The sequence below is a fragment of the Protomyctophum parallelum genome (genome assembly GCF_964188405.1).
Source record: "Protomyctophum parallelum genome assembly, chromosome: 1".
Lineage (NCBI taxonomy): Eukaryota > Metazoa > Chordata > Actinopteri > Myctophiformes > Myctophidae > Protomyctophum > Protomyctophum parallelum.
The window spans coordinates 9,149,422-9,161,468 of NC_139697.1; the positions used below are offsets into that span (position 1 = coordinate 9,149,422).

At 43.7% G+C, this 12,047-nt stretch overlaps 1 protein-coding gene across 1 annotated transcript in view; it reads left to right on the forward strand.

The window, feature by feature from the left end:
- The first annotated feature begins 2,399 nt into the window (after positions 1–2,399).
- hivep1 (HIVEP zinc finger 1) overlaps positions 2,400–12,047 on the forward strand; it is a 49,089-nt gene continuing 39,441 nt past the window's right edge. The window contains exons 1-2 of the mRNA XM_083775453.1: positions 2,400–2,528; positions 5,274–5,423. Of these exons, the coding sequence (XP_083631579.1) occupies positions 5,384–5,423 (40 nt within the window). The 5' untranslated portion in view covers positions 2,400–2,528; positions 5,274–5,383. The remainder of the gene's footprint in view (positions 2,529–5,273; positions 5,424–12,047) is intronic.

Here is a 12,047-nt window from a genome sequence, read left to right on the forward strand (position 1 = left end):
TAGATGAATGGATTTACTTTATCCTTTTCATGTCAAGGACCCCCAAATGGACACGTATTAGCCTGCGGACCCCCCCCATTTGAAGAGAAGAGAAGGACCCCCATAAGAGAAGATTTATACAGCTCGGACGGACCCTATTTTAACCATTTCTAGCGGTGGGACTCCAATTGATAATCAATGTTAATTAAAAAAACTGAGAGCGTCCACATGACATGCCACAAACTATCATGTAGTTGTACCTCTGGGGGTCCCCGGACCCCACTTTGGGAATTATATTATTATTTTGGGGGATTTGGGGAAAGGAGGAGATCGACGCCGCTATTAACTGTCAAGACCAGGTAAGGCGCTGCAGGTTTTTCTTTCCTCTCGAGTTGCATGGGTTGAACTAAACTACATTAAAACATCCTCTCCTGAAAACCTCCCAGGTGTTGTACATTTTATAGGATAGGCTAACTTACAGATCAGATGGTCAGTGAGTTTTGACCTGTTCGAGGCGCTGCTGATAATGTGGTTAAACTTTTACATTTTGAGACAAATGGGGAGGAGGAGGAATCACAGCCAGGTAATTCATAATAATAATAATAACTGTGCCAAAACGCAGTTTTGTATGTACATTGAGTCACTGGAACAACCTCTCTGTAGTTCGACCCCAAACCCTAACCATAACCCCACGTTTGTGGTTAGACCCCCCCATCCCCCCCTCTCCTAGGGTGGTGGGGGGGACGGGGGGGACGGATTTTTCGGCGCCGCTATATGTCCCCCCCTAGCGTTCGGTCCGTGTTGCGCCGCTGCACATTTCTTCCATGTAGCCAATGTTTTGTAATGGCAACATCATGCTATTATGCCCATGGATATACAGTGAACTTAACAATGATAAATTAATATGACTAGTCCTTACCCGTTGTGAGATATTTGCCCCCCCCCCCCCTTGTGGCCGTGGGGGGTACTGCGCCCGGGTGCATTTGTAATTGACTAATAAATTAATTAATAATCATTAATGTGTCAAATCGAAAAAAGGGCTTCGTTACGCCCTCCATATTCATTTTGTGCTCCGAGTGATTGGGAGTGATTGGTGCAGGCAGTAAGGAGCTACGGCAGTGTTTCTGACACACAGACACTCAGACATTGTTAGAATTATAGTATGATGATGATGAAGATGATGATAGTATGATGATGATTATAGTATGATGATGATGATGATAGTATGATGATGATAGTATGATGATAATACCTTTTATATAATCACCAACATGAATTATTTACAGCTAGGAAGAGACTAGAGTAGTGGGGCGAGATGGAAAAGGGGCGACCGTAGGCCTAGGGCCTACCTGTTACCCATACACACATGCATACATGTACAGTATGTACATAGGCTATACATGATACATACACACATAGCTCCGCATAGGAGTACTCAAACATAATATACAGTGGGCCAGTAACAATGTTTCTTTTTTTTTTTTTTTTAAGATATTTTTTTGCGGCTTACGCCTTTTATTGATTTTTGAAGGGACAGACAGTAGGCTGACAGGAAACGGGAGAGAGATGGGGGGATGACATGCAGTAAAGGCCGTGTCGGGTCCGGGAGTCGAACCCGCGGCACACTGCGACTGGATTACCAGTCCGGTGCCCAGACCGTTACGCTACGGCCTGGGCCAGTAACAATGTTTCTTAGCTTGTTTCGTTCGATCTCTAGGCTAGTCGTCATATTAGAGTTATTTAACAATAAGATGAAAACGATCATGGTTCAGAAACTAACTAGCTATTAAAACTCATTGTGATTTGTGAAGGTCGGGAAGGATTAAACTAAACTAGAGTAGACACGTGTACTTCTTCAATTACACACTGACAGATCACTGTTAAAAACCCTAGTGTAATTTACTAATTTTACATTCAAAAGTGTAGCCTACCAAATGGAACCCACTCTCGTTAAATTGACCTTAATTGTTGTGTATCCTTATGGCCAGTATGTATACATGGGAAAGGGAAAGCCCGGTCGTAGTGGCGGAGGACTATAGCGGGGCTCAACAACGTGACCCTGACAACAAGGAACCACCGGCGCTGGGGAAAACCGTCAGTGCTAAACTATGTAGCAAATGGGGCCGTCGCCAAGGGGGTTCGCGACGGACGACACCAATAAAAGGCACTCGCTCTCGGGCGAACGCGACTCGGAATGAACCTGGAGCCACGCGGCGAGATGGGTCTCAACTTCTCAAGTCTCTCAACGCACATAAATCACCACGGCGATAAATGTATGGCTGCGATCGTCTAATTACACCGTCATTTTGGAAGCAGCGTATGCGCAAGTCGAGCACCTCCCTCCCAGAGTTGACATCCTGTGGTTGGGGAGGCGGGGACGGGACCCCCGTTGACGTCAGTGGGCCTGTCTGTTTCCTGCAATAGAAAGTGAGCGAGAAGGTGAAGAGAGAGAGAATTACAGACCTTCTTTGCCCCCCTCCTCCCCGTTATTTATCGTTATGGTGCGTTATACCAGAAACCCCCGGCAGTAACTTAAGACTGCACTTAATGTGAGTATGAATCAATTCAGTTTTAGAACATTTCTAAGTGAACGCGCGAGGCGTATATACTTTCGGAGCTGCATTGGTACCGTTCAGTCGGTCAGTGCATTCACGTACAGGGCGCTCGTGTTTGGCTGGGCTGCTGATGTCGGGTTGGTTGGTCCTTATCAATGTCCTCACTGTTTTCCGTGGAATGGGTTGTTTGGTGATCTGCGCATTGTGGCAGTGGCAGCATGTTTCACTTTCAGTCGTATATACAATGCAGATATTATAAAGCTCGCTGTTATTCAGAGCTGGTCTCTCAAGTGCCAGCATATAGCATCGCTGTTTTGGTGGAGACTTGTGCAGCATTGTATGTGTGTGACTGTGTGTGTGTGTGTGTGTGTGTGTGTGTGTGTGTGTGTGTGTGTGTGAGTGTGTGAGAGAGAGAGTGAGAGAGACACACACAACTGGCAACTTAACTGCTCACTACGCAACGTGTAACTGGCTCAGGCTGTCCGCTCTCTCTCGCTCTGTTTGTATCGTATAGGTAAACCATTTCCCGTTCGTGTTGTTCAATGCCATCCCTCATTTTAATGGAAGCTTCAAGCTATGCATATGTAACGGATGAAGGCAGAGATAACACTGCAGGTTTTGTAATGGATAGGGGAAGCAGCGTCCCATAAGAGCGCTGTTGCAGAGACGGCGAGGGGTTTTCCCTGACTCCTCCCTCAGTTGCAGGGCGTTCATGTGTTGCAACAGGCATAGCGTATGCTATTCCCATTTCCCACGCATTGTTTTTGCTGACTGTATTTTCCATCCAATGACCAACAGGACTCAAATCAAGTCTGTGCATTTTGATGTGTGTACTATATCTATTTTTCGTATATATGCATGCAGAGTCCATTCCCACTCGCACCCAAACATGGAGATAATCACCATTATACGAGTATATTGGTACATTTTCGTCAATATGCTACATTGTGATGGGCGTGTAATTATCATAACACAAACACACGTGATTGTGCCGCTGACAGCTTTCTTAACGCAGTGCGCGCATAGAGTGCGCGCGATGTCTTGGTTTTATATAAGGCTTTGATTCCGGTGAAGGTGGAGAGAGAGAGAGAGAGAGAGAGGTGAGGTCTGGAATTCTCATGTGTGAATGAATGACTCAGTCACCTCACCTGCAAATGCATGCATTCCATTCTAACAGGTTTAGGACACGGCGTTTCAGTGCAGTCAAGTGTTTATGCGTTCAATTCATTCATTGTAGTGCATCCTTCTTCCTTGTATTTGTATCGACCAGCATCAGGGTGTTTTCTCACAGTTGTATGTGCTCTTTTACTCTCTCACACACACACACACACACACACACACACACACACACACACACACACACACACACACACACACACACACACAACTCCAGACAAAAAATGGGAATGTTCGTTTTTTTCCATTAATCATTGCTGCCTGTCAGACCTAGTTAAAATTTCCATCTTTGCACGTGTTTTACGTGAGAGCATCTGTGTGACTTTTTGTGTTTCTTATTCTAGCTAGGCTAGTAGTGCATGTGCTATGTTCATTCTGCCAAATTGAGATGCACGGGGAGATGATGTCATTGCTGTAGTGCCACATGTACCAATGCATGGTGAAAAGACACCGTCCAGTTGTAGTAACTGTTATGCAATACTCCTGGTGAGACAAACAAAGACCAATGCTGCTCATTGCATGTGCACGACAATGGCTCACAGTCCTATATAAACTCTCTACGAAAGACTATAGCTTAGACTTAGAGCCTTAGATGTTGTGGAAACAGAGATTGCATTAAAATATGAGTGTTAATATGGTTACTGTAGAATCTACAGTACAGGTGTGTTTATGCGTGTAGATGTCGCTTGTTGCTGCTCATGCCGTGCCTGTCCATTCAAAGGGAGGTGAGCTCATTCTGTATAGGTGAGATTATTAATATTATATGTTGTATATCAGGGAGCCCACAGAAGCATGTGCAGTGCAGCGGATTTGAAAGGTTGAGGTTTTGGTAACATTTAACTTGAACAGTCCCCTTTTACCCAGTGTTTCTTTAACCAAGCCAGAATTTGCATGAAGTCTGTATTTAAACCCCTGATCATTCCAGTGTAAAAAGGGCATCAGAAACGATACAGAGAGTAAAAACAGTTCCCCTGTCAGAATGAGTTCAATCTGCCCTTTTGATGTTTGCATAGCCCTTATGCAGCGGCCTGTGAGAGTTAACTTATACAATTAGATTAGCCTGATAGCAACCTATCTGCTGGCTTCCCAAGTACTAAGTAGCCTGGAGCATTCAATACCCCAGCGCAAACAGAACATTATTGTTTGCGCCTTTCGTCATCCGAGCTGCCGTTGTTCGTCAAAGAGAAGGGCAGGCGACCCATATCAGACACTGACTTGTCAATCAGACGTTGACCAAAAACAACAGTCCTCTCGCTTCTTGGTTTTTGCAGAGATCAGCATGTGAGATAACTGCTGCAACACAGCTTATATTGATACGAAGAGAACATACTCACACCTCCTTCCACTAACTACGCTGACTCCACCTGACAGGCCCAGAAGGCCAAGTGAGAGAGGGGTGGTGGGTGTTGCATTGTTAGCTTGAAAACAAGTTATGTTACGAGTGACACTGTCCTACGATGAAGCATAAATTAAGCTCAAGCGGGAAATCTGAAAGGCCCACTTAGTGTTCATTGATCTCTGTGGTTTTATGCTGAATATCTCTGTAATGTGTTTGTTCTATAGATGCACCCACAGTGTGGCCCTAACTGTGTGGAGCGGACGTCAGTTCCTCTCAAGATCCAAGGACTTTAGAACCTACTTTACTCAAGATGTACCCGTGAGCGAAAGTAAACATGCCACGCACCAAGCAGAACAACCCAAGAAATTTAAAAGGTAAGTTGCAATTCTATACATTTAATACATTTTTAAACATTACTTTTTCAAATCAATATGATATCATTCCAAAGTAAGATATCCATGATTTTTTTTTTTTTTAAGATATTTTTTTGCGGCTTACGCCTTTTATTGATTTTTGAAGGGACAGACAGTAGGCTGACAGGAAACGGGAGAGAGATGGGGGGATGACATGCAGTAAAGGCCGTGTCGGGTCCGGGAGTCGAACCCGCGGCACACTGCGACTGGATTACCAGTCCGGTGCCCAGACCGTTACGCTACGGCCTGGGCCGATATCCATGATTTTTGGGGGAAGAATGATGATCAAAATTATCTTTTGCTTTTAAAGGTGCAAGTTATAGTAATTCTGTTGCTTTTTTTTGTCTTTGTGTATACAGTCAACAATGTATTAGAAATATTATTTCAAGAATATCAGGTAGCATTCTTTCAAAAATGTTGCTATTTTGGAGTGAAAATCTTCATAATGTCATCTATTTGGTTGCAGAATTTGTAACATTGCACATGAGTATAACATGAGTTACTGAACTTGCTCCTGACCACCAAGTAGGACAATAAATAATGTAGGCCTTATATGTGCAATTTCTTGTAATACAGTGTAATTACTTCCTTATTACACAGGTCCAAAATTAACTAGTGTATTAGAAATCAAGCAGATTAATGTGGGGATGAGGTACTGTAGGAGGCTAGTGATGACACTAAGGTACTGTATCACCACCTGCTATGTCCGAATATGCTGCACTGTTTTATACACTTGTACGTAGCTACTGTACTTCTAGGTACTGTACACGGCAAGTGGCTTCATTTCACCATAGTGGGTTCTGTATGATCCCCTTGTTCACCTACCTCAATAGACTATTTTGGGTTATTATTATTATTTATTATGTCTCCACACATGCATGATTTCAGCAGTTGTCACATGCTAATTATTGCACAAAATGTGCTAGTATCAGTGTGACCTGTCGGTTGACTGTCAGTCTACAGTACTTGTGTGATTATCCCACAGGACATAACAAAATATGGTGGACTGGACTCATTGAAACTGGGTGTGATGTGTATATTATGAATGTGGTGGTTGTATATGAAGTCTATGCATTGAATAAAATGCTTTGGCTTTTGTCTGTGAGCAGTGACCCAGATTTTCATAGTTATTTGTGTTATAAACACCTCCCCTGTGCGTACTGCATTGAGCTTACTTGGCCAAATAATATGAATAATTAAGTTTTATTGCAGCACATTACCCAACAGAGGTCCATACAAACTCCAGCCAAATTGCTCTGGATGCTATGTTTGATGGAGGGTCTTAAACTTATTTTTCACACAGCAGAGAGCAGACTACAGTGCCACAGCTGTTCTTAGTTGGTGTTATTTTTGAGATTTTGATTGATTCTTTGCAAGGTTAGAAAATACTGATGGATACTGAATATGAAAGCAGTTAAAGTTTTCTCTTGACTATTCTCACCACTTGCACTATACATGAACCTAATGTATTTGACTTTTCTCAGTGCTGTCCACTTATCCATCCATCCATCCATCTTCAACCGCTTATCCGTAGTTGGGTCGCGGGGGCAACAGCTCCACCAGAGAGCTCCAGACTTCCCTCTCCAGAGCAACATTAGTGACTTCCTCCTGGGGGGTTCCGAGACGTTCCAAGGCCAGTGAGTCGATGTATTTCCTCCAACTGCGCCTTGGTCTGCCCCGGGGTCTCCTCCCAGTGGGACATGCGTCGAGGACCTCCCTAGGGAGGCGCCCGAGAGGCATCCTAACCAGATGCCCGAACCACCTCAGCTGACTCCTTTCCAGGCGAAGGAGCAGCGGTTCTACTCCGAGTCTCTCTCGTGTGACTGAACTTCTCACCCTATCTCTAAGGGAGATGCCAGCCACCCGTCGAAGAAAACTCATTTCGGCCGCTTGTATTCGTGACCTTATTCTTTCGGTCATGACCCACACTTCACCTATGGGCGATAGTTCCAAACATTGCTCCTATGGCTGGAACTATTCCATTGAGATAGAATGAGCACTTCTGCATTCCATTGTTACAATGAGAGTCAACGGGAGTGTCATTACTCTCTTACTAGATTACTCTGATGAGACCATGCTCTGGCTTCGTTGATTTGCCTTATGACCTAGTTCAACAACCCTCTTCCAGGCCTGCCCTGCACTGAAGGCGTTCCCTTCATCAGACAGGAAATGCTCATTGCATGGCATGCTATCACATGCTTAGATTCTGCTCCAGTGAATTTCTTTCTTCCGAACTCAGTAAACCTCCCCCCCCCAAACCCCCCCACCCATCTGAGCCATCACATGATGATGCCTGGTGCTGAAGAAAGACTATAGTCAAGAGTCAAGACTAACAATTAAGAGTACGACATTTACTTAATAATAGACAAGCCAATAATAGACAAGCCTTTAACCGTCTAACGTATTTTAACTGTCAATGTCACCTTTTTATTACATTACAAATACTTTTGAACAAAACAACAAAAACAACAACATACATAAATGGACCAGAGATACCTGGGAACTTCTTCAGAAGTGACTACCCAAATAAAATACTGGTCTGCACGTATTTATTATTTCACAGGGGGGACTGAGTCACCCCTGTAAAATAATAAACACGTGCAGACCAGTCGAGTGCTCCAGTATTTTATTTGGGTAGACTCTCCTAAAGTGCTCTGGTATTATTCTCTCTGATTCAAGCTGTCCCTGTTGAGCACTGACGAGCCTTTCTACCTTCAACTGGCTGAAGCGCGCTGGACTTCTCTTTGTACATACATACATAAACGGACAGTTTAGCTCAGTTGCTTGAGTTTAGTTACACTAGCTTCATCTTGAGTTTGGTTGCAGTAGATTGCATTTGGTTAGCTGAGAAGACTTATGTCCACAATGCCTTGGAGCGCACTGGCACAGTTCTGATTGCTGATGCTAACCAACAGTCATGTCAAGACTTATCAGTCTTTGCCTTGTCAACGATACAAAGATATATCGTATCGTATATTGCTGTACTGTCTAGGAAACGCTAGAGGCTTTTATTTAATGAAATGCATACCAAAGTATGTTCATGTAACTTCAATAATGTAACTTCATATGGCCACAATACTTGCTACAGGACCTATATCCACCATTATGAATGGTGAACTGAAATAAGTGTGTTAATATACTGTAAAAGTATAATAAACACACACACACACACACACACACACACACAATAGGATAGATTAATTTACATCCCATAGCCTGGAAGGACGATTACTCTGTGTTAGTCAAGTTAGTTTGTTAGGCCAACCTAGCAGGTCAATAAAAGACTACATCCATTATTCAAATAGAAGCCGGCTTTCGACAGGTACCATGGAAAGCCTGGTGATTGACGTGAGTTTAGGTCAGTCAGAGACATTTGCGTGCCATTGTTGAAATACAGCCAAAAATACTATATTGTTCTATTTATAACATCCCAGTCCCAGATCGTTGATGATGCTTATGCAGGTGAGCCAGGGGCAGGGTGGCATTCCAATGAATGGTCTGTAGCTGCACGCACGCATGCACGCACGCACGCACAGCATTAGGAATGATCCTATGACGCAGTTTGTGGGTAATAAGGCAGGAAGTTTGGAACTCATGCCTCCTCCTTCATGTCCTTTTGTTTAATTTTCTCAAACAGCTGGTCTCTAAGCAGCTTTGGCGGGACATGCACTGCAGTGGTTTCCTTTCCCTTGCCCCTCATATCCCTTCACAGAGACAGATTCACACTCTGTGGGCATCATAAACACAGTACTGTAGACTGAGAGTTGATGTACACAGTACTTAGCTGGAAGGCAAAGTTTGAAAGGGTTTTCTGATGACAGTACACTATGTAGTAGCCTACATACACTATATAGCCAAGTTAATGGACACTTTATCGTACGCACCTCATTTTCATCTAAAAACTCTTTACTTTTGACTGGCAAGCCTTCTTTTAAACTTCTATAGTGCCTCACCACCTTGACCCCCCCTCCCATTATTATTATTATTAAATTACTATTATTATTATTCATCTTTTTATAATTTTTTAACATTTTTGTTTACTATAGTTGTTATTTGTGAAGAGTTATGAGATCTGTCTAAAAAAACAAGAAGCAACACAGCTACACTACAGGACTGCCGCCTACAACATAATTTATTATATTTGTATTTTAAGATATTTTTTGGGCGTTTTGAGAGATGGTGGAAGAGACACAGTAAATCTCGTCGGCATCGGGACTCGAACTCGTCACAAACTGTCATGCTGGATTACCAGCCAAGGTGCCTGGACTGCTAAGCCGTCTCAGACCATGATATTTGTATTTTCTTTACTGTACTAAAATTATTTCCTTTCTTCCCATGCTCTTACATTAATTCTTGGATTAAAGACTTGACTTAATACAAAATTATTATCTATAAACTCACACTCTCACAACGTGTCTTGAAGAGAAGCTCTGTGAGCTTGTAGATCGGCTACTTTCGCTGCACAACATCATCCGTGGTGTTTGGTCTTCATCACTATAGTCTCCTGTCTATGGCTCTATAACCATGGAAGTGCATTCCAAAAAGTGCCCCTGAAAATGTCCAGACTTGTTAGCAACCACAGCGTTTATAGAGCCAACTCTACATTCCTTTTTGTCTTATAAAAAGGTTCTCACACCGAAGCCCAGTGTGCCCGGACACCTGCTTTATGGTAGAGAACGTGCTGTGTGATAAATGGGCAACAACTGCAGTAAAAACGGGGTACATTTAACACATTTTAGGCGGGAACCCATGTTGGTGTTTTAAGCATTATGTTATACTTTAGCTATTGAAAAATAGCAGATCTACAAGCTCTCTCATAGCGCGCCACTCGGTGGCTTGTAGGTCTGCTATTTTTTTTAAGTCGTGAAAATGTGGCTCAAATCTTTGAACATATATTTCAGAGCGAACATTTTTAACTAAAATATTGGCTTCTGGGGGGGCCCTGGAACTACATATTTTGAGATGGGGGTCCGTGGCCCAATAGAGACAATTCTGGGGGTCCTTGACATGAAAAAGGTTGAGCCCCACTGACATAGAAACATGGATTTTTCAGAAAAAGGTTAGGATTTAGAAGACTTTTTTGAATCGACTTCAGTCCAAAATGGGTTAACGCAGTGGAAAATGTTCACCCCCGTAAAGCGAGTGCAGCGAGGGAGGGGAAAAAAGGATGGGGTTCCCCCTAACGTAGTCCTGTACCATTTATTGCACCCAACACACGTTGGAGCAGAACCTTCTGTACAATACTGGGTGTTGTACATTTGGTTGATTTGTTACATTTGATTGATTTTGTGATAATGTTCAGTAATTTATGAGGTTTGAAATGACTTTTCCTAGTCCTACTAGTGTTTGATTTGTTCTCATCTGGTAACTGGAAATTCAGTTGTCTTTATAAATTGAAACATAATGGAGTATGTCATAGCATTGGCAGTACAATATTTAGGCCTACTACGTACGTGGCTGGTGCTCCAAATCCTCAAGATACAATTCCTTCATAAATTGATAATGGTCACAGTAAGAATATGCAATGCAACCGTTTCATATTCTGATATCCATTTGGCCGAACAACATTCACCCCCAGGCTTCATCGAGTTCTCTCACAACGCTTAGCAGCCCATCGAGTGTTTTACCACCTCAGTAATTTCTGACAAAGCAACAACAGTCTCCTGTTAATGATCAACCATACCTCTGACCTCATCACTGACTGTGGTTAAGTATTCAGGGGTCAGAGAAAACCACTCCTCTACTCCTACGATCAAAGTTGCAGGGCAACCTAGAGATGGCCTGATACAGGACCTACCGTAATGTGTTCATGGTTTAAAGACACAGTACAGTTGCTGCCATCGGTATAAATGCATAGAAAAGGTCACATTATTTCTGCAGTTCTTGTGTCTTCTGTCTTCATCACCGAAGTCAGAGATATAGGGAGACTTAAGAATGCCCCCTCTTTGCTTTGACCTGCCCTGACCTCGACCTCGATCCTCCAATCTCAGTCCAGCCCAGTGTCAGGCCACAGTCAGGGTCTCTGACAACCCTACCCTGCCCAGTGTCAGGCCACAGTCAGGGTCTCCGACAACCCTACCCTGCCCAGTGTCAGGCCACAGTCAGGGTCTCCGACAACCCTACCCTGCCCAGTGTCAGGCCACAGTCAGGGTCTCCGACAACCCTACCCTGCCCAGTGTCAGGCCACAGTCAGGGTCTCCTACAACAACCCTACCCTGCCCAGTGTCAGGCCACAGTCAGGGTCTCCTACAACAACCCTACCCTGCCCAGTGTCAGGCCACAGTCAGGGTCTCCGACAACCCTACCCTGCCCAGTGTCAGGCCACAGTCAGGGTCTCCTACAACAACCCTACCCTGCCCAGTGTCAGGCCACAGTCAGGGTCTCCGACAGACAACCCTACCCTGCCCAGTGTCAGGCCACAGTCAGGGTCTCCGACAACAACCCTACCCTGCCACAATGGGGCTGACCACAACAAGCAAGTTCTATATCATTGGTGGACATTTAAATGACAATTGCAGGCAATTATTTAAAATTTTAATTTTAATAACTTGAGACTTTACATTCGTATATAATGTCAATTATAAT